The 23570-nt window shown below is 46.4% G+C and overlaps 1 protein-coding gene across 1 annotated transcript in view; it reads left to right on the plus strand.

The window, feature by feature from the left end:
• The window catches only part of WWP1 (WW domain containing E3 ubiquitin protein ligase 1), a 63195-nt gene that overhangs the window by 2941 nt on the left and 36684 nt on the right, over nt 1-23570 (plus strand). Inside the window, exons 2-5 of the mRNA XM_015565623.1 lie at nt 8265-8355; nt 13141-13279; nt 14136-14260; nt 22710-22720. Coding sequence (XP_015421109.1) covers nt 8286-8355; nt 13141-13279; nt 14136-14260; nt 22710-22720 — 345 coding nt within the window. The 5' untranslated portion in view covers nt 8265-8285. The remainder of the gene's footprint in view (nt 1-8264; nt 8356-13140; nt 13280-14135; nt 14261-22709; nt 22721-23570) is intronic.

Raw genomic sequence — 23570 nt, forward strand, 5'->3', positions numbered from 1 at the left:
TCATTGGAACCTTTCAGGTTCTCTGAAGCAGCAGTCGCCAACTGGTGGTCCGCGAGGTCCAAAAGGTTGGCGACCGCTACTCTTCACTGGTGATCAGGCCACACTGCTAGCTCGTCCTCCAAAGAGCCCCCCGAGCAGACTGTGTCATGCTGTTGGCAGGGTTCCTAGAAGACTCGTGCAGGGTGGCAGTTTGGGAAGATGGCCCTGGTGGAAACTGGGTTCCCAAGCAGCCTGGGGAGCGGCGGGCAGTGGGCAGGGAGCTGCCTTATGCTGGGTGTCATCGTTCTGTGCCAGGCACTTGAACACCTTCCTGTGACTGGTCGGGACATAGACGCTTCCTTTCCTCACAGGTGCGACCGTCAGCCAGTCTGTGGGGAAGACAGGCATCTGGAGTCTGTTGGAGCAGGGGGGCGGGGTGGAGTGCAAAAGGAGGCTGTTTTTAAGCCTGCAAATGGGGAGTGTTGTCTGCTTCCTGAATTGAACTTTGTATCATTTCCCTTGTTCTCCTTAGTAATGCTATTTGCTATTGTAACTAATCCTAGTTCTTTTCCTGTTTATATCTGCCTGGTTTGTCCCTTTCATATTTTTGCTTTCATTCTATCAGTATCTTTATTTTGTAGGCGTCTCCTGTCTCCTGAATTAGTCCCTGTGCCTGGTTCTAGTGGTTCTATATTTGGACCCTTACCTTGTGCTTTCTGATGGTCCTGGCTATGTATTTATTCCTGTTTTTCCCCAGCCTATTTTGATGGATCGAGTTGGTTTCTTGTACTCTCTCCTTTGCTACTTGTTTGAAGGTATTCCCCTCTTATTGCCGTCTTTTGTGCTTGCACAGTGTCAAGTTAAACCCTGTCCACCCGCTGAGCAGTGCTGGGTCCACACCCAGCTTCCGCCCTCGCCCTGGCCTCCTCTGTGTGCTTCTGTTCCTGTTCCACGTTTTGATGGTGTAAACTCTTTGTTTAAACATTGTAATAAGATGTTGTAGTTGCTTGATTCCCACAATGTTTATTTAGATTTTCTTCTGTGCTACGAGTTTCTTCACTGTCTGTCCCTCCTGTATCTCAGATCATCTCCTGTGGAAGTTTTACTCTGGGATGGTCTGTCTTAGATCGTCTTGAGTAAAGGTCTTGGCTTTTGGCTCCCCTGGCAAAGTCCAAGGAGTTTGGTGATGCAGCTTTGCCTCGGTCCCCTGTAAGTCCATGCCCTGCCGCCCGTGCTCCTCCTGCTGTCCCTGCGAGACTGCTGTCACATCACTCCTCCTCACTGCTTTTGCACGGTCTCTGTTCTGCTGTCCTGCAGTTTCAGCACTGTGTCCCAGGTGTGGATTTGTTTCTCTAGCCTCTTCTTTTTTAAAAAAATACGTTATTATTGATTTTTTTTAAAGAGAGAGGAAGGGAAAGGGTAAAGAGAGAGAGAAACATCGAAGAGATGGAAATTAATCAGCTGCCTCCGGAATGCCCCCTACTGGTGGATCAAGCCCACAACCTGAGCATCTAGGAATCGAACCAGAAACATCTTGGTTCATGGATTGACACTCAATCCACTGAGTCACACTAGGTGGGCTCCAGCCTCTTTTATATGTTGTGCTTCTTAGAATTGTGCATAAATGTCCATCATTAGTTCTGGAAAACTAAGTTATTTTTCTCTCTTAGTATGACCTCTTTTTTCTTCATTTTCTGGGACTATGACTAGACAATATATGTCAGATCTCATTTTTTTCTATCTTTTACAATCTTTGGTACTTTCCATTTGTTTATTTTAGCACTCCTTCTAAATGATTTTTTTTCAGATTTATATTCAAGTTAATTGATTATCTTATGTTTTTATAATCTGAATAAACTATGGATTTTAGTTACTAATGATATTGACTCATTAATGAAAACAAATGTTGCATACTACTGAAAGATGTGATAATATGGGGAAGTAGGAATTGGCCCTATGAGGAGTCTACTATCTTCACAATTTTTCTGTAAATCTGGAACTATTCTAAAATCTAATAGCTCTGGATGGTGTGCGCAATGGTTAGAGCATTAGCCCTCACACCAAAGTTCAATTCCTGGCCAAGGTTCACGTACCTGGTTACAGGTTTGATCCTCGACCCAAGTTGGGGCACCTGCAGAAGGCAACCAATCGATGTGTCTCTCTCACACCAATGTTTCTCTCCCCCTCCCTACCACTCTCTCTAAAAATCAATGGAAAAAAATATTCTCTAGTGAGGATTAACAAAAAAAATAATAATAAATAAATAACAAGTAAATTCTATCTGGTTTTTTTTCAAATAATGCAATGCCATTATTCATAATCTCTTTATGCTTAACCATGTTTTAGTTGCTCTTTTATTGCTAAAACTAATTTTAAAAATTTATGTTTGGTAATCATAATACTTAAAGTCCTTGCAGGGTTGGAAACTTATTTTTTTTGTTTCTGTTGACTCACTCATGGTGGCTTCTTTCCTTAGAGCTTGATTTTCTAAATTATCCTATCTAATAATAGACAAACATGGTAATTAACCGTAGCTCCAACATGCTTCCCTTTGGCTAATCAGGGCAATATGCAAATTAACTGCCAACCAAGATGGCGGCCGGCAGCCAGGCAGCAGAAGCGAACAGGAGGCTTGCTTGCTCCAGTGAAAGAGGAAGCCAAGGTTCCCCGCTTGCCGCTGCTGGCCTCTCAGCTTGCACTCTAAGCAACTGTGTTGCATTATAGAAGCTAAACCATCCCCAGAAACCTGCTTTCAGCCAGCAGGACCGCAACAGTGTTACAATTATAGAACCCAAAGAAACCCAGATCCCTGCTTTCAGCAGCCGAGAGCTCAGAGCTGCAGGCAGCGGGGGAGGCTGTCCGTGGTCCTGGGACCCGGATCCGTGACCTGGCAGGCGGGGGGCAGCGCTTGAGGCTGTCTGCGGTCTGGGACCCGGATCTGTGACCCTTCCGGGCGGGGGGCAGTGCTTGAGGCTGTCCATGGTCCCAGGATCCGGATCTATGACCCTGGTGGGCGGGGGGGCAGTGCTTGAGGCTGCCCACGGTCCCGCGACCTGGATCTGTGACCCTGCTGGATGGGGGCAGTGCTTGAGGCTGTCCGCGAGACCAAGACATGGATCTGTGACCCTGTCAGGCAGGGGGCAGTGCTTGAGGCTGTCTGCGGTCCCGGGACCCGGATCCGTGACCCTTCCTGGCGGGGTGGCAGCTCACACAGGGTCGGATCGGCCGGGGTTGGGCAGGGTAAACATCCCCCAGCACACTGTCACCCTCCCACGCCTGCAACAGCTGCAAACCAAGGCGTGCACAAGTTCCCCCCACCTCTCCACCGCACTTCCATCAACCCGGCATGCCTAACACCCCCACAGGATGTGCACACATCCCCTCTGATGCACTCACGTCCTTTGGAGAGTGTCTGGGTGTTCTGGGCGCTGAGGGTGGGTGCCTGTGGGATGACAGTGAGAGGGCGGAGTGGTGATGCCCTGTTCCCACGGAGGCCAGTGCAGGTACGAGATCTGGGGAGTTAATGCAGGTGCTGAGATGGGAGCAGATACAGACAGACACACCTGGTGGGCGCGGGCGGCCCTCGCTGAGGTGCCTTCGGTTAGCGTTCAAGATCAAGAACCCAGAGGTGGAGAGGAATTCTGTCCTCTCAGTGAAACAGTGGGTTAGTCAGGGCGACTGTAGAGGAGGAATGTGCACTTTGGGTGCCAGCACCCATGAGCGAAGGCTGCCCTGACTGAGCCTCGCTTGCTTGGAGCCTAGCGCACTTCTGCCGGGCAGCAGGTGACAGGACGTGCTTTTCCGAATTAATGAGAGAAAACGTTGATTCTCCTGCTGCCCACGAAGGTGAAAAGTGAAGTGGGGAGACATGTAGGGAGTGAGCAAGGTTCCCTGTCTGGGGGTTCCAAATCTGCTGTTGGTTTCTTTCACCGCTGACTAGAGATATACAGGGTGTCCCCCCAAAATGTATACACACTTTGAATACCTACTAATTCCAATGGTTTTAAGCATAAGAAAGAAACAACAATGGAGCTGTTATCTGTTAAAAGTGTGGGCACAAACAGGTAGTTGGACATTCCCTGAGGGGAGAGAGTGAAGGCCAGACTGAGGGGCCCTTCTCCCCCCCCCCAACCCCAGTGCACGAATTTCGTGCACTGGGCTACTAGTCTATATATATTTATAAAAAGGCAGTGACCATGACGACCGTGACAACTGTTCGACCAGTCACTATGTGGTGCTAGCATAGATGCATAGACACAGGTAAAGTCTATGAGTGAACTAAGAATGAACAAGACAAATGCTTGCCTTCATGGAGCTTGCACTGTAAGAAGGTTAGGTCAGGGATGAGAATTCAAAATTGCCACCAGCCCAGACCTGAGGTGCCACTTCTCAGAGTGACCAGAGATACATCCGGTAGTGGACTGGGGGCATGACTGAAGGGCTGGTGCTGACAGGAAGGCGGGCCATTCTGGATTTCCCAGAGGAGCCAATGGCAGCCTAGGAGGCGGGGCTGAGGAGGGGTTTTAAGGGCAACAGCTGTTTGGTGTAAGTTGTAAGAAAACGGTTCAATTTTTTAATGACCGGTTTGGCAGTATAGTGCATATGGCTGGCTATCAGTCCAGATATAGGGATTATGTATTTTTGTCTGCCAAGAGCATCTCCTCCTGATGAAAAAAGGCCCCCCCCACCATTTAAGCAATCCTATCCTATATAATCTATCTATACAACTAAAAAAGTAATATGCTAACAGGTGAGCAGTTAGGAGCCAGTGGTCCTGGATTACGAGAGGGGTCCTGGATTGGAGAGGGTGCAGGCCAGGGTGAGGGACACCCCCCCCGCACACTAATTTTGTGCTCCAGGCCTGTAATCTATATATATAAAAGCCTAAGCAACCGAACAACTGTTTGGTTGCTATGATGTGTGGTGACCACCGGGGGGCAGATGCTCAACCCAGGAGCTGCCCCCTGGTGGTCGGTGTGCTCCCACAGTGGGAGCGCTGCTCAGCTGACTGATGGGTGCCAGACACCGGACTCATGGCTAGTGAGCACAGCTGTGGAGGCACGAGCCTCTCCCACCTCCATGGCAGCATGCTACTGAGCTGCAACAGCAGCAGGCACAGTGGGGCCATGATGTGTGGGAGCAGCGCAACACTCGGCCCAGGCTGGGGCTCCTCCCCAGCTGCCTGCTGCTTCGCGCACTACTACATCCCTCAGGAGATGTTGGACAGCCGGATTCAACCCGATCCCTGCAGGCCTGTGGGGATTGGGCCAAAATTGGCAGTCCAACATCCCCTGGGGGGTCCCATATTGCAAGAGGGCACAGGCCAGGCTGAGGGACCCCACTGGTGCACAAACCCTTGCACCGGGCCTCTAGTAGGATCATAATTGGTTTTCTTCATTGTGGGTGATACCAGTGGCTTACTGGGGTGCCTTCCTGCAAGCATGTGCCTGAGCCGCTGCTGTATGTGGAGTTCCAGTGGACCTGGCTGGCTTCCTGGGGCTCAGCCCTCACCCCATGGCATGCCCAGGGCTCGGTCTCCCGTCCCAGTGCTCCTGTCAGCGTACACATGCGGGCCAACGCTCTGATTTAAACATTTTTTGCTCAATGCTCACCATTTCCTCTGTTACTTCAACTCACTTTTAAGAAGTTTTGGGTTTTTTGTTTTTTTTTATTGGCTACTATAATATGGGTGAGAGCAGGCTTGATAATTTCTTGAGAACATAATAGTGTTAGAAAAGTGCATTGGTTTTAATTTATCCAGGATCAATTGCATTAAAGCAGAAAGACCTTTCAAAATATCTATCTACCAGACTGCTGGAAATGGAAACCTTCACTGTCCATCTTTCCTCATGTTCATGGCCTCCCCTTGGGGTTCTCCTGTGAACGTGCAGCTGGTGCACCTGCAGGAGGTGTCATCCTGGAGCCCATTGGCTCAGCTGCAGGGGGAGTGGGCCTGATGCGGCTCCAGAACTGCAACTCTTAATTAAATCAGTTTCTCAAATAGTGAGCAGCTGTTTCTCTTATCCTTTTACGCACACAAGCATGCATGTGCACATACGCAGATCACATAACATGTGCTACTTTGAATGAGTGAAGAGAGTATAATGATTTTAGAGTGTTGTCTCCTTGAATTTGGAGAAGGCTATAAATGGAGCGTGGAAAAAGCTACAAACAGAAAAACAAGATAGACATTAATATTTCTCAATCTTGCCCAGTACCTTCCACTTTATCTTCAGGAGTTAAGAGTAGATAAAAGGTTAGCCTTAAAATATTTGTCATGCACTATGCATATCCTACATAATAAAGAGCTAATATGCTAATGGTTGTGACACCCTTACACCGTAACGACCATCAGCAGGTGTGGGTGGGTGGGGACTTGCAGCATTGGGGGCTTGCGTCACACCATCACAATCCATCACCAGGAGGCCTGGGGCCCAGTGGAGGCCTCCATGCGGCAAGGCCTGGGGGACAGCCCAAGGTGACTCACGGGACTGAGGGCGGGGTTTGAAGCACCCAGAGCAGGCCAGAGGGATCGGGGTCAGGGCCAGATGCACTCGAGCTCTGGATGGAGAGGTTAGGGCAGGGGAGGGCAAACTTTTTGACTCGAGGGCCACAATGGGTTCTTAAACTGGACTGGAGGGCTGGAACAAAAGCCTGGGTGGAGTGTTTGTGTGAACTAATATAAATTCAAAGTAAACATCATTACATAAAAGGGTACGGTCTTTTTTTTTAGTTTTATTCATTTCAAATGGGCTGGATCTGGCCCACGGGCCGTAGTTTGTCCACGGCTGGGTTAGGGTGTCAAGGCAGGTGGGCGGGGCCACATGATTTCGCACGCTGGGTCAACTTATACTAGTAAGTATATAAGTTGTTTGGTTTATCTCTTCTTGTCCTGACAGCCCCATATCAAGGTATGTCAGTCTGTTCCATGCCTCCATGCTTCAAGTCTTATTTTGCTTGTCACTTCATTTTGTTCATTAGATTCCACAAATAAGTGAGAGCCTGTGATATTTGTCTTTCTCAGATTGTCTTATTTCACTCAGCATATTTTTCCAGGTCCATCCTTGTTAGTGAAGATGTGGGGGTGGGGGCACCAAGGGGCTGGGAGGAGCGGGGTAAAGGGGGGGAAATGGGAGACATCTGTAATACTATCAACTATAAGAAAATATACTAATGACCAAAAAAAATAAAATAAATGTGTTAAAAAACATTTGTCATGTGGAAGAAAGATGAGGTAGCTCTGCTTTGTATTTATTTAAAAAATAAAAATTGGGATGGAGGAGTGAAGTAGAACTTGCAGAAGAGTATCTACAAAAAGAAACATGCAAGCCCTGGCTAGCGTGGCTCAGTGGCTGAGCGTAGTCCTGTACACGCAAGGTCACCAGTTCAGTTCTAGTCAGAGCACATGCTTAGCTTTCAGGTTCCATCCCCGGGCAGGGTGCATGTAGGAGGCAAATGATGTTTCTCTCTCTCCCTCTCCCTTCCTCTCTAAAATCAATAAAAACATATTTTAAAAAAAAAGAAAGATGCAAGATTGACTGGGGACATGACAATTAATGCAGCATATAGACTTGAACTCAACCCTGTGTTTGAAAATTACAATAAACGGCATTGCCCTAACCAGTTTGGTTCAGTGGATAGAGTGTCGGCCTGTGGACTGAAGGGTCCCAGGTTCGATTCCAGTCAAGGGCATGTACCTGGGTTGCGGGCACATTCCTAGTGGTGGGTGTGCAGGAGGCAGCTGATCAATGTTTCTCTCTCATCTTTGTTTCTAACTCTCCCTTTCCCTTCCTCTCTGTAAAAAATCAATAAAACAAACAAAAAACAACACGGCATTGTTGGGACGGTTGATGCAATACAATATATATTAGGTAATAATAACATACTAGTTACATTCCTGAATTTGATCATTGTCCTATCGTTATTTGAGAGAATTTTTTTATTCTTAGGAAATGCACACTAAATATTAAAGGGTATCAAGCAAACTACTGAGGTGGTTCAGGAATACATACATGCATAAATAGTAGAATATGTCATAAATGGGCAAATGAACACGTGACCCTGGATCCTCTCTCACAGTGATTCAGACATGGCTCGTGGCTGTACTCACCTGTAATCCTTATAGTACTAAGTCTCAGTTCTAAATGGTGGACAGCTGACTGTATCAGCATGTGTTGGGTTGACAGTATTGTATTAGTGTGTTTTCTTAATTGATTGACTAGTTTTAATCATATGGAAAATTATAATCTCTTGTTTAACACATGAATAAATTGAATTTTTTATAGGTTTAAGCTGAATTTTGGGACATGGCCACTGCTTCCCCAAGGTCTGACACTAGTAATAACCACAGTGGAAGGTTGCAGTTACAGGTAACTGGTAAGTTATTTCCATAATAGTGTAAAATAGTGGTTCCCAGGTAAATCTTTCTTTCCATCTGAATTCAGCAGATTTATTCCATAAGGATCTCTTCCTTTAGATTCATGCTATAGTGTATTTGTTGCAACAGGCCTCCATGGTAGACACCCTCTAAAGGTGTTTTATTTGTCCAGTAAGTATTTATGGGACCTGTGCTGGGTGTGGAGAAGATAGGTCCTCTTTGGTAGGAGAATTTGGGTACTGCAACTGGCATCATCGAGTTGGCCCTTAAATGATTATTTGGATAGAGAAGGAAGCTGAAGGCCTTTTTCATCCATTTAGCCATCCATTCAGTCATTGGGCAAATATTTGTTAAGTAGAGTTACACATGTGGAAACATAAGCCCTAGTTCTCCAGGGATTTGTGGTGGGACAGTTACCATGCAGAGTGGCCGTTAACTGCATGCAGTGAGGACCTAGAAGGTGGTGTCTTAGGTCCGCTTGGGATTGCAGGGGCCTATGGACATACAGAATGTATAAGAGAAGGACTCACAGAGGGTAACACTTGAATTTGCGCAGGAGTAATCGGAGTTCATCTCCAGTTAGGTTGGCAGGAGAGAGCATTAGAGGGAACAGCATTTGCAAGAGCATGGAAGAGCCTTGGTTAGGGGACTTTAGATAATTCATTCTTGTTAGTTGGAATACATGATCCAAGGAAGAATGATCCTTAAGCCAACAGTTTTACTTCTAGAAATTTATTTTGGAGAATTGATATTGCTTACATAATTATAAACATTAGTTTATGGTTTAGAAAGTATTATATAATTTTCATAATTATAAATAATGTGTAATTTATGTAATTAAGTATATTTATATTTGTTTATATAAATAATATAAATTTCTGCAAGATAATTTCCTATGAGTAATGTATATATGGTTTGTAATATACGTGTCATATATAAATATGTGTAGAATTTTTAGTATGTGTTATGTAAATATATATATATAAATTATTATAAATGTGTATGTGTATATATATATATACACACGTACACACTCAGTGGAATTCTAGGTAGACAATAAAATGAAAGAAATGAGTATGTGTACCAGTAGGAGCCATGTTCTAAGAGAATATTGTTAATTGAAAGAACAGGGCATGGAATAGTGTGTAATGAGCTACCACATGGATGTAAAACAGGAGTGGGTGTGTATGCAGCTCTATGCCTTGACCACTAGAAGATTTGCCTCAGGAGGGTGGGAGTCAGGCAGGGTAAGAAGGAGATGCCCTGTGGTTCCCATGGCACTCATTACTGTGAGGTCAGTCGTTTCTAGTTTAAAATGAACAGGTAAGGAATGCTTCTTGTCTTAGAAAGCAAAGCACAAATCCTGAGTTTGTGCTGATATCAAGGTAGCAGAAAACATCCAATCAGAACAGGGGAAAAAATAAGAATCTAAGAAAATGAGGATAGTTCAAGGAGCCTCTGGGACAACCTCAGGCATGACTACATCTGCAACAGAAGGAGAAGAGAGATAGCAAGGACTTGAGAACTTATTTGAACAAAGAATGACTGAAAAATTCTACCACCTGTTAAAGGAAAAAGGAAGTGCAGAGACCCCTAAACAGGATGAACCCAAAGAGACCTAGATACATAATGATAAAATTCCAAAGATTAAAGACAAAGAAAGAATTTAAAAGCAGCAAGAAAAAAAGCAGTTAATTACCTACAAAGGAGCTACCATAAGACTCAGCTGATTTCTCAGCAGAACCTTGCAGGCCAGAAGCGAGTGGCAAGACATATTCAAACTGATGAATAGCTAGCCAGGGCTTACAACCAAGACTACTCTACACAGCAAGTCTGTCATTTAGAATCAAAGGACAGATACATAGCTTCCCAGACAAGAAAAGCTAAAGGAGTTCACCACCACCAAACAAGTATTATAAGAAGTGTTAAAGTCTTGAAAAAGAAGGAGGGGTGAATGGAGGAAGGGGAAGAAGAAGAAAGATAAAAAATGTGAATAATAAAATGGTGAAGCTACACACCTATCAACAATTACTTAAATGTAAATAGAATGAATGCCCCAGTCAAAAAAACATACCGTGGCTGAAGGGATAAGAGAATAAGACCCTTATCTATGCTGCCTGCAAGAAACCCACTCCAGATCCAGACACACACAGACTGAACGTAAAGAGATGGAAAATGGTATTTCATGTAAATGGAATGAGAAAAAAAACAAACTTGAGGTAGCAGTACTTCTGTCAGACAAAATAGACTGGAAAACAAAGGCTATGGGACAAGAAGGACCCAGCAATTCCACTTCTGGGTATTTATCCGAGGAAACCCAAAACACGAATTCAAAAGACCTATGCACCCCTGTGTTCATTGCAGCATTGACAATAGCCAAGATATGGCAGCCACGTAAGTGCCCATCAATAGATGAATGGATAAGCAAGAGGTGCCACATGTATACAATAGAATTTGACTCAGCTATAAAGAATGAAATTTTGCATCTGTAACATGGATGGATCTAGAGCAGCGGTTCTCAACCTGTGAGTCGCGACCCCTTTCAGGCTCAAAAGACCCTTTCACAGGGGTCGCCTAAGACCATTGGAAAACATATATAATTACATATTGTTTTTGTGATTAATCACTATGCTTTAATTATGTTTGATTTATAACAATGAAATTGGGGGTCACCACAACATGAGGAACTGTATTAAAGGGTTGAGGCATTAGGAAGGTTGGGAACCACTGATCTAGAGGATATTATGCTGAGTGAAATGGGTCAGACACAGAGAGGTAAAAGCCATGTAATTTCACATATGTATGGAATCTAAAAAACAAAATGAACAAACAAACTCAGACACAGGTAGTATTTTGATGGTTGCCGGAATTCAGGCTCATTGGGGGCTGGATGAAAAGGGGGAAGGAATTAAGATGTGCAAATTGCCAGTTATAAAAAGTCATGGGGATGTAAAATATAGGAAATATGTCAATAATATTGTAATAACTATGTCTGGTGTCAGATCGGGTGATCACATAGTGTAATCACTATGTTGTACACCTGAAACTAATATATTGTGTGTAAACTGTAACTGAAAATAAATTATTTTTTAAAAAGAAAGTAGGTTACTACAGTTGACTCGAGCAATTTGAGGGTTGGGGCGCCAATCTCCTAAGTAGCTAAATATCCAAATATAACTGGGTTGTTGTTTGTTTGTTTTTAAGAGATAGAGACAGAGACATCAGTTTTTATTGTTTTACTTATTTTTGTATAATTGGTTGATTCTTTTTTTAATATATTTTTATTGATCTCAGAGAGGAAGGGAGAGGGAGAGAGAGAGAAAAACATCAATGATGAGAGTGAATCACTGATTGGCTGCCTCCTGCACACCACCTACTGGGGATTGAGCCCGCCGCCCAGGCATGTTGTCCTTGACCGGAATCAAACCCGGGACCCTTCAGTCCTCAGGCCGACGCTCTATCCACTGAGCCAAACTGGCTAGGGCCTTTGGTTGATTCTTGTATATGCCTTGACTAGGGCTCAAACCCACAGCCTTGCTGTATTGGGACAGTGCTCTAAGTCAGAGTTGAGGAACCTTTTTTCTGTCAAGGGCTATTTGGATATTTATAGCATAATTCAAGGGCCATACAAAAGCATCAACTTAAAAAATTAGCTTGCTATATTTGGTCAAACATTTACTAGTAATTAACTCACCCCTAATGCCTTGGCAGGGCCATATCAAATGATTTTTTAAAAATATGTCTTTATTGATTTTAGAGAAGAGAAAGAGCGACATAGAAACATGGATGATGGAGAGACATTGATCGGCTGCCTCCTGCACGCCCCGCACTGGGGATTGAGCCCACAACCCAGGCATGTGTCCTGACTGGGAATCAAACTAGTGACTTCTTTGTTTATGGGTCAATGCTCAGTCATTGAGCCATATCAGCTGGGCCTACGTATAACTGTTGACTCCCCCAAAACTTAACTACTAATAGCCAACTGTAGACCTGAAGGTTAACACATATTTTATATGTTATTTGTATGTATACTGTATTCTCACAATAAAGCTAGAGAAAAGACAATTAAGAAAACCATAAGGAAGAAAAAATACATATATAATACTGTATATGTTTATTGAAAACAAACTAAGTGAACCGCACGGTTTAAACCTGTATTGGTGAAGGGGCAACTATAGTAGCTCAGGGTTGGGGAAAGGGGAGTTGGGAAGAAAGGGGTGTTTTTTGGGGTGGTGACTATTTTTAAAAATTGATTATGGTGGTGGTTGCACAACCACCATGAATTATATACTTGAAGTGAGTAAATTATATGGGTATGTGCAATATATTTCAATAATACTGTCAAAATTCAAATGGTTCTCAGGCATTATCATATTCATGTTTTGGGTTTTTTTTTTGTTTGTGTGTTTTTTTCTTTTTTAAAATATATTTTATTGATTTTTTTCAGAGAGGAAGGGAGAGGGATAGAGAGTTAGAAACATCGATAAGAGAGAAACATTGATCAGCTGTCTTTTGCACACCTCCTATTGGGGATATACCCACAACCAAGGTACATGCCCTTGACTGGAATCGAACCTGGGACCTTTCAGTCCACAGGCCAGCACTCTATCCACTGAGCCAAACCGGCTAGGGCTATCATATTCTTGTTGTAGTGGGGGTTTTTTCATTCTGTCAATGAAGAGTTTGAGTTGCACAAGTAGTACCATTTCATTTTTATTGATTTATTAGTATAAATACTGCTTTCTGGCTACATATATTCACAGTGATTGTCATGTTTCTGTTAGTTTCTAGTGCCAAACTAAAAAGAAAAAAGAACTGGTTTGGAACAGCAATCTATACAGAAGTAGTTGTAGATGGAGAAATTAAGAAAACAGCAAAATCCAACAGTTCTTCTAATCCCAAGTGGGACGAGCAGCTGACCATGTGAGTACCGCAGAGGGGACGCGGCCTTCAGAGGGAAGTGTGCTGCTTGGAATCTTAAAAATTAGTATCTCGTAGGAAAGCTTCATGGTAATGACTGCTGTGTTCCAGTATGAATAGTCAATTCAAAGTGAAAAAATTGTGGGTTAATTTCCTTTCCTTTACAGAAGAGGCGAAATAATCCTTGCTTTAGCTTCATAAAGTAAAGTATTTTCATGTAGCCATATTTTCTCTTCCTGTCTTGCAAAAAGAAATAGAGCAAAAATCAATTATTCTTAATTTTGGCATTTCTGAAGTACAATGTTATAAATTTGTATATTAGAACCAGTGCCATCAATTGTCTTAAATGTTGAGAAATTTGTTCAAATAGAAATAGTTATTGTGAAGCCTCAGACTCTTTTTTAAAAAAATATATTTGTATTGATTTCAGAGAGGAAGGGAGACAGAAAGAGAGACAGAAACATCAATGATGAGAGAGAATTATTGATTGGCTGCCTTCTGCACGTCCCCTATTGGGGATCAATCCCGCAACCCAGGCATGTGCCCTTGACTAGAATTGAACCTGGGAATCCTCAATCTGCAGGCCGATGCTCTATCCACTGAGCCAAACCAGCCAGGGCAAGCCTCAGACTCTTGATGTATAGGTGGTATTTTGGTTCGCTAAGTACAAAAATTCTTATTTAACTTTTAAAGTGATGTACTTGAAAGTAAGTATTATTTTTGTAATTCAAGTAGTTTACTGTTTCATACAGTATTTTTCCCTCAAACTGAATCCTGGCTTTAAAAAGTAATTGAGGTAAGTGATGTAATAGCCATGGGCACTTGAGTGACGCATGTCCTTGCTTTGCTCGTCCCGCAGGAGTGTGAGCGCACAGAGCACGCTGGAGTTCCGGGTGTGGAGCCATCACACCCTGCGGACGGATGCTCTGTTAGGAAGAGCAGCTGTGGACCTGAGGCAGGCTCTGTTAACACACAACCGAAAGTGTAAGTTTGTTCTAACATTTGCTTCCGTAAAGTCTCTCTTAGACACTTTGAACGTATCTTGGAACCCAAAGGCTAACAGGTAGCTTGTGTTTCTGAGGGAGAAGTCGTCATGCCTGGGAGTGGTGTCGCTGACCCGGGAAATGCTGCCCCCAGGTCACAGGTGTGTGGGTGCCGGCCTGCTCAGGCACGGGGGCCTGCGGAGCTGTGACTACAGCACAGCCTCTGAGTCCAAGGGGCTTGATTTTGATTAGAAGTCATAGGAAATTAATAGGACCCTAGACAACCTGCCGAATTTTAAAAATACACTTATGATTGATTACATTCTTGGCTGCCTTTCATTCAGCCTCTTGGCTTAGCACGTGGCTTGGGTTTTTGATAGGCATCAGTTGAGTGAGCTCTAGTTCAATGTGGGGGGTATTGTGGGATTAATTTTTATTAACATTTTTAGACATATTTTTATTGATTTCAGAGAGGAAGGGAAAGGGAGAGAGAGGAACAATGAGAAAGAATCATTGTTTGGCTGCCTCCTACACGCCCCATACTGGGTATCGAGCCCACAACCTGGGCATGTGCCCTGACAGGGAATTGAACCATGACTTCCTGGTTCATAGGTTTACACTCAACCACTGAGCCGTGCTGGCCAGACAGACTTATTTTTAAAAAGAAAACTAACAAAAACTGCTTATGAACCAAATAATTTAACAAAGATATTCCTGTCACCACAGTCAAACGAGAATTCACTCACTGGCCTAGGGGAACAGGTTATTAATAAAAGGGTATTATGTTTTGGAGGTGTGTTACATCCAGAAAGTGTTTGATGATCGGCACCTGTGTGAGTGGAGTCTGCATGTCCCGAGGCTCAGGTGCAGGGCTGTGCGGCACTGCTCTCACTTGCCACAGAGAACAGGTGTTCAGGGTGCGGTCGAAGGGAAGGGAGCTGAGAGAAGGAGCAGAGAACAAACTGGCGCCGGCCACCCACGGAGGAGCCCTGGGCCCACGTGTCTGCAGAGTCCCAGGGCTTCCGGCAGGACCCTGGAAACTGGTGTGAGCGAGGGGCAGCCAGGACACGGTCCTCGGAGGCAGGCTGCCATGGGGAGGTGGTCACTGGAACCACAGAAAACACTGTGGGCCGAGATGTTCTAGAGCAGCGGTTCTCAACCTGTGGGTCGTGGCCCCCTTTGGGGTCGAATGACCCTTTCACAGGGGTCGCCTAAGACCATCAGAAAACACATATATAATTACATATTGTTTTTGTGATTAATCACTATGCTTTCATTATGTTCAATTTGTAACAATGAAAATACATCCTGCATATCAGATACTTACATTAAGATTCATAGCAGTAGCAAAATTACAGTTATGAAGTAGCAATGAAAATAATTTTATGATTGGGGGTCACCACAACATGAGGAACTGTATTAAAGGGTCGCGGCATTAGGAAGGTTGAGAACCACTGTTCTAGAGTAATTTTAGGGACAGAGGGACACGGTATGTCCTCGTGGGAAATATTGTGAGAGCGATTGGAGATGACATTTATAAAACTGTAAATCACAAACATAATAGGATTTGTAAGCAGCTTGAAAGGCCTCTCTGTTCATCTGGGTTTTCACTGCTTTCCACTGTGCACAACCAAAGGTCAGAGTTCAGTAGAGCCTCACATGCAGCCTGGCTATACGTGAAGCATGGAGCAGCACTGGACACGTGAGCACACACAGGGTCACTCATGCCCTTGTCCCCAGCAGCTCCCGACTTAACCGCTGGGGAACCTGTTTCTTACACATCTGAGTTCATATCCCCTGTGCTCCCCGGTGTTGCATGGCACTGAATTTCTGATCATGGATGAGTGTGGCTGTTCCACTTACTCAGCAGCGCCCCCTAGTCTTGACAATGAAGCAGGCTGTGGAGTGGATTCAGTATTTTTGTCTAAATGCTATTGGAATATAACTTTTTCTAAACTACCCTTATCTTTCAACATAAATTTATTTAAACATGCCCTAAAGCCTTTCTGGTACAGGGTGTAATACACAATTCCCAAATAAAAACATAAAGTGTAGTAACCCCTGTAACTGAAGAGACTCCGACTGTCATTCTGGTGTAGGGATGACCCGTTGTAGGTCATGGTCCACCTCTCTCATCCTGAATTATTTTTATGTGTGTTGTATGGAGCTGAAACGACTCTCCTTATGTCATTCTTCCATTAGTAATGATGCTCTCTGTTAGCTCTTTGTCTTTCCTTGGACAGATATTTATAGTAGAATCACCTAAAAAAGGATGAACTACAAAGACTCTCTCAGGGAAGGCAGAGGAGGAGCAGAGGGACCGGGCGATAACAGGTTGCACTTCCTGTTGCCCCCTGTCCTGAGCAGAGCCCACGCCTCTCGTCTCCGCTCCCAGGGCTGGGTTACGGCCACGCTGGTCTGCTGGGGGGAGTATGTCGTTCTCTCCTGGCTTCAGAGAGCAGAGTCTGCCTCGCCCGCTCACACAGCTCTCTGGAAGCTGTTGTGGCCCGTGGTCGTGGCTGTGCCGTGTCTGTGCTGCGCAGGGGGCGGCACTAGGCACAGGCTGCAGTGAGCACTGAGAGAAGCTGGTGCAGCTGAGGAGCCGGCTCTGCATTTCACCGCATTTAATTCATGTCAGTGTGCCCATGGGCCACTCCTGCCTGCCCTGTGGGCCTGCAGCCCGCACTGTTTTTATTATGTTGTGTTTCAAAACCAGAGTCCATTCCTGTTTGTTTTTTAAAAATAGCTTTCCTTTATTTTTGTTTGTTTACGTGTTTCTTTTGTAGAGTTTTAGTTTTTCAGAGTCGGTATCAGATTGGCTTTCTTGTAAGGGTCAATTCTGGAAGCTTCTTAATTCATTTTCTTAAGTGCTTGTCTGAAATCTGTGTTTTGCTTTAGGAAAATTCCCATATGTAGCTGCTTCTAAGTTCCTCTCACATTGGGATCCCTGCCATTCGCTGCGCTGTATTCCTATGAGCGTCCTTGTTTGTGGGCGTCATCTCGATTCTGCTCGCGTGGCCTCCCTTCTGTTGGTAACTCCTGCTTTGCTGCCTCCAATGTTGTTTTTTATGTTTGATGTTTACCATTATGTTTCTAGCTTTTCTCATAGCATATGTGAATCAGTGCATCTTATTGCCTTTACTTAAGATCTTAGAAATATTCCATACAACTTAAGGATTTATTCTCTTGACCTCTGCAATCTTTTAAATCAGACCTTAGTTGCTCTTTATTTTTCCATTCACTAGCAGCTTATCCTCCTATTTCTAGTTATTTGTGATTTTTAAAAATAAAACTGCCTGTGTTGTTTTGATGTTCTTGATATGCTTGGTGCAAAGCTTTCCATCTTCCCAGAAGTGGCATATTCTACCTGTGGGCTCTGATAACTTGAGGAACGTTAGAAACCCATAAATTAATTATATTCTTACTTTCTTAGATCTAGGACTTTCCTTTGTTAAATAAACATTTATTGAATGTAAGGGAGAAACATAGAACAAACAGAGTACAGTTTCTGACCCCCGCCCCTCCTCCGCTGTGATGCGAACCCAGCAGTCTCCACATCAGGATGTGTTTGTCCTTGTCAAGGTTATCGACCCACTTTAGGTTTATGAGACGAGTTCCTTCCTGTCCTCAAGGCCCAGACATTTTGTTCTCAAACATTTCTGTTTCCACATAGCCTTTCTCCTGATGTATTGGGGGGGGGGGGGGGGGGGGAGATGGATTGATCTGAGTAGGTCATCCTGCTTTTGAGGACGTTCACCTCTTCAGCCTTCATGGTGTAGTGTGAACACAGCCACCCACAGCCTTCCTAAAGCCCACAGCCAAGCCAGCGTCAGGATCTGTGTGTCCCACGAGGGTCCCTGCAGCTTCACCTCAATTCCAGGGGCTCCAGGCCCAGGCCTTGCCGGCTTCAGGAGGAGCCTGGGTGGCGTGTCCAAGGCCGTGGCCCAGACAGCCCTCTCAGACACGGAACGCTTGTGGTCTAAGCCTCGTTTTTGCCCCAATTAACCTTCAGTTGAGTGTGCAGATCATGTGAACACCAGGCTGAATGATGGACGTTCTTTCACTGGCTCTGCGGATACGCGTGGTGGTGTAGCTTTCTTTTCTCTGTGTCATCAGGATTAGACACCTGTGTCTGAGGTGATTTCTCCCTCAGCCCCACCGGTTCTTAAATTGCGAAGGAAAATGCCTCTGTTGTCAGCGATGACCAGAGCCAGAGGGAGGCTCCCATCAGCACTGCGCTGCACAGGCAGGGCCAGCCTGCCTGCCTGCCGTGCACACAGATGTGCTGCCTTCAGAGGGAACGAGGGAGCGAGGGAGGAGAGGGGCGAGTGGAACCAGGAGAGTGAAACGTCAGACATGTTGGTGAGAGCATTCGGGCACCTCTGTCCTCCGTGGACACCGGGAGACCGGGCCTGGCCTTCCTGATGACTGCACGGCACAGGGGTGGCGCTGGGCCCTGGGGAAGGACACCCGAGGTGGAGGAGGGACAAGCCCATCTCGGACAGAGGAGGGACTCACCCTCGCAGCTAAGCCCTTTCTGGTAAAGCTTTAGGAAGGGGGGCTCGGGCCTATACGGGGGGCTCGGGCATTGTGGGGTGCTGATGGCGAGTTGGCGGGCACTGTGCTGGGGCCTGTTCACATCTCTTACTCCGGGGGCAGAGGGCACAGATGGAAGTGTGCTGGGAGTGTGCGGTTTTTGTGGGCCAAGGGGAGGGCTGTTTGAGCAGGTGGCTCAGGAGCCTGGCTAGAGCTAGGTCAGAGAGTCTGTCACTGTCCCTGGTGGAGAGTGATAGAGGAGCGTGGCCGAGTCCCTCGTCGGTGTGGGTACAGGACTGCGTTGCGTATTTCAGTTTGAGTCTGACGGGCCACAGCTGTCCAGAGAGGAGCATCTGATGGAGGAGTCAAACCGAGAACTTAGGTTGTCAAGGAAACCATTTAGAAATCGATTCAGTTCACTTACACGGGAGCATTCTCTCCTACATTGAATGTCAGGGAATCAGCAGAGAAGCCTTTAGACTGGAGGACAGAGCACAGTTCACGTTAATGTTACTTAAAAGCTTGCTTTCAGCCCAGTGTGGCTGGGGGAGGTGGGGGTGCGGGGGCGGAGGAGGCAGCTGGTCAATGATTCTCTCTCATCATTGATGTTCCTCTCTCTCTCTCTACCTTCCTCTCTGAAATCAATAAAAATATATTTTTAAAAGATTTTGCTTTTAGCCTTATTTACCAGCTGATACTAGTTATTTGTTTAGGTTACTAAGTCTTAAGTTCTCTTTTTAGAAATTTACTTAGTGTCAGCACAAACGAAGATACTTTAAAGCCGAGGTATAGAACAGACAGTGTTTTATATCTAGTGATATGAGTGTATTTCTGTGTTAGATTCATAGGATTGAAATGATTAGGTCAGGGGGAACGGGCAGTTGTCAGGCTCGGGCTGTGGCTTGTCCTTCCTGCCAGGCCGTCCTCACCTTGCACGGGCGGAAGGCCCCCACGAGTGTGTGCACCCTGACCGACAACGAGGAAGAGCTTTCTTCTCAGCACTGCTCAGCATCAATGAATCCAGGACCTTGTTGGTCATTTCTCTTTCATCGTGCATGACTGTCTTACTCTTTGCACATTTTTCCATTAGTTTGCTGCTTTTCATTCACTAACTTAGAAGAGCTCCTACTTTTTACCTCCTAATTAATCATTTGCCTCTTTTTTAATCCTGTTTTAATTTATAGAAATTTAATACTTTGATCATAAAAGTTAATTCATCGTTCATTATGTTTATGCTCAGAGAACCCTTCTAATCCTGTATTTGATAGTTCTCTGTTTTCCTCTTGCACACTTATTACTTTGCTTTTTCTGTAAGTTCTTTTATAGATTCTGAGATTTATCTTGGTACCTGAGGGGCAGGGAGCCCGACGGGCTGTGCGTTGGGGCGCACTGGCTAGGTCTGTGCTGGCAGGGCCTGGAGTCACAGCCGCTTTGTTCTTGGGCCCTGCTGACCGCCTCGCTCATTCTGGGTGTGACTCGGTTGCCCTCACATCTACGTGTGTCGGCCAGCCTCCTGCTTCGGTGTCACTCCTGCGCGTGGTCTGGGTGATGAGTGGAACGTGGCCGCTGCGAGGCACGGAGCCCCCTGGGGCTGGCCTGGAGGACAGTGCAGCTTCTGCCTGGGTCTCAGGCTCCTCACAGGCGCTGTGAAGCTGGAGAGGCTGTCCCTGCAGCACCCACCGCCCTCCCCAGCCCCTGAGCACAGAAACTGAGCAGTAAGAGGCGGCCGGTGTTATTTTAAGTGACTGTATTTTAGGATAATGTAATACTTAGCAATAAGTAATACAGTGTGCAAGCATTTTTAAAAATAGGTTCAGATGTGAGTCTGAGCTAAATTTGAAGGGTGAAATGCCTTAAAAATGATTTTTGAAGACACTTTTGTCTTCTGTGGGGACAGAGTGTACGTTTTTGACAACTCCAGGATTCCAGGATACTTCCCTGGTCTGTGCCCAGCTCTCAGAGACCTCGACTGTTCCGTCCTGTGAACACTGAGGAGGGGTTTCTGGGAGAGTAGCTCCCAGTTCCCTGAGGACAGCACTGCCTTCTTCATCAAACACCTATCTGTGTCAGAGTCTGCGATGCGCCACTGACGGCGAAGACAGGGTCCCTGTGCTGTCCTGGGGGCTGCTATATAGTTGAGAGGGTAGGACCTGCACCTCCAGGCAGAGCCCATGCCCATTGCCCCTAAGGCTGGTGTTCAGTGCAGGGAAGGAGGGATGAGTGGGAGTGAAAGGGGGAGCCCACCTCCCCCCAGGGTTGGTGTTCAATGTAGGGAAGGAGGGATGAGTGGGAGTGAAAGGGGGAGCCCACCTCCCCCCAGGGCTGGTGTTCAATGCAGGGAGGGAGGGATGAGTGGGAGTGAAAGGGGGGGGCCACATCCCCCCCAGGGCTGGTGTTCAGTGCAGGGAGGGAGGGATGAGTGGGAGTGAAAGGCGGAGACCACGCCAGGCAGCCAGGGTGCATCTGCTCCCACAGCCCCTGCACACAGCAGGAGCTTGCTGTCCATGGATGGAGAGATCTGAGCTGGCGGATTGCACTGTAATAGATTCCCCCCACACATACAGTGTAGATGAGAATTGTCATGTGGTTGCCCCAATTGTATGATTCAAAAATGGTAGAGCCCAGTGTTCCATGTTCAGAGTTGTGAGAGAGCAGAGGATGTAACACTTGCATACACACACACACACACACACACACACACCACACCACCCCAACCCGGCAGAGCAGTCAGGTCCTGGACCGACAGGTGTTTGTAGCAGTGGTGATATTTGCGGAGGCCAGGTGATTTCCAAGGCCCCCTTTCTTTAAAAAGGGGGCCAAAGACAATGGAATGCTAAGCAGCTGTGAAAAAGAAGGATCTCTTACCCTATGAGACAGCATGGAGGGACCTGGAGAGCATCATGCTAAGTGAAATAAGCCAGTCAGATAGGGACAAGTATCACATATATGTGAAAACTAATGAACAAAATGAATCAGCCAACAAAATAAGACCCCAGGCATAGAACAGATGGACAGATCTCAGAGGGGGTGAGAAGAGATTAACCAAAGGACTTACCTGCTTATATGCATAGACCATGGCCACCGACAGTAGTGCGGTGAAGGCTTGGAGGGGGAGGGTAAAGGGGAGAAAATTGGGGGAGGACATCTGTAATACTGTCAACAATAAAATACACATGTTAAAAAGCAAAGGCCAAAGCAAAGCTTTCACACCGAGGGAGAACTGTGAACGATGCTGGTAGCAGCTTCAGGGCACTGAGCTGGGTCCGGGCTGTCCTCACACAGCCAGACGAGCACGCCTAGGTGATGGCCAGCATGCACTCGCCACCAGGGATGGTGGTACAGGCACCAGCCCGCCCAGCAGGGTGGCAGCCTTCCTTGGAAGCCAAGAGTCTGCTGCTCCCATGCGGCTCTGCCCGGGCGGGGCCAGAGGAGTGAGTGTGGCTGGCCCCTCACAGGCAGTGGTGAGCCATGGAGTGGAGGGTGGAGCTGAGGAGACAGCTGAAGAGATGGTGGCCAGGGAGGGAGCACTGGTGGAAACGTGACTCTGCGGGCCCTGACTGTCCCAGGCAGTGTGGTCGAGAGAGGTGCCTGGCCACGTGCAGGGACAAGCATGACACCGAAGGCAGAGGCAGCTCCAGAGGAAAAGGCGTCTGCAGAGGTGTATCCACTAGGATTCGGAATTGGCTGTGCCAGGAGCAGACGGTGGGGAACACCTTCACGCTGGGAGGTGCGGTGGCAGTGTGAACTGCAGGCCGGCGAGTCTGGGGATGGGCCGGCAAACACACGCAGACCCGCACAGAGGCCTGCACTGAGCGCTGCCTGCAGGAACTCCGAGGCTATGCCTCGAGCGGTGGTACAAACGGCTAAGTGTGTTAGGACAAGAAGCTAAATCACCAAATTGCAGGTACTTTGAGTGGAGAGAGGGTGAGTGAAGTAGAATGGAGCCAGTCTAGGTTCTTCAGATCTGCACCGTTCGCCTAGGTAAAGCCAGATGCCTGCTTTGTAGGGTTATTGTGTGTGTGTTTTAGCTTTTGTATTTTCTCAAGTTTCTCGAGTCATGTTTGTTGTTGTTTGTGATGTGGAGTGGAAATGAGATCTATGTTGGTACAGATGTTTGGGATGGGTTTTCTGCAAGATTTTCTTTGATCATGAGGTTTACATATTCTGTGGGATAGAAGAAGGTGCAGTGAAATGACCTTGGGTTCAGGAAGAACTAGGTACCCCCATGCAGGAAGGACACAGTCGGCCTTGTTTAGAGGAAAAGTGTTGTCACAGAGGGACCACTCACTGAGCGCGTCTGTATCAGGCGTGGGCTACGTGTGTTGTGTGCCCTTGCATTTGGACCTGTGACAGTCCCTTTGGTGTGATGCTCTTACTATCTCCATTTTGCCTGGAGGAGATGAAGGCTCGAAGCAGCCTGATTGCTCACTCACCACCCAGCTGGGTGCACAGCTGAATCAGGCCACACTGTCCGACTTGGCAGGGATGTGCTGCGGGCACAGGTCTGAGGGGCCTGGGCCAGGAGCCTGTCCGGGCGAGGCTGGGCCTGTCGTCCACATGTCCCTGAGGTTCATGCCGAGCAAAGGGCGCTGACGTGCTGTGGAAGCCTGTGGTGGGGCGAGCAGGCGGGAGGGAGCGGTCTGGGTGGAGGGCCGGACGCAAAGGACCCTCCCCGCGCAGCCAGGGATCGTCAGTCATGCTGCACGTGCAGTTCTGGTTTCTGAAACGTTTTTGTATACAGCAAAAGCTTTCAAATTAGGATTTTCTTTTTCTAG

Source organism: Myotis davidii, unplaced genomic scaffold, assembly GCF_000327345.1.
Source record: "Myotis davidii unplaced genomic scaffold, ASM32734v1 scaffold272, whole genome shotgun sequence".
Taxonomy (NCBI): domain Eukaryota; kingdom Metazoa; phylum Chordata; class Mammalia; order Chiroptera; family Vespertilionidae; genus Myotis; species Myotis davidii.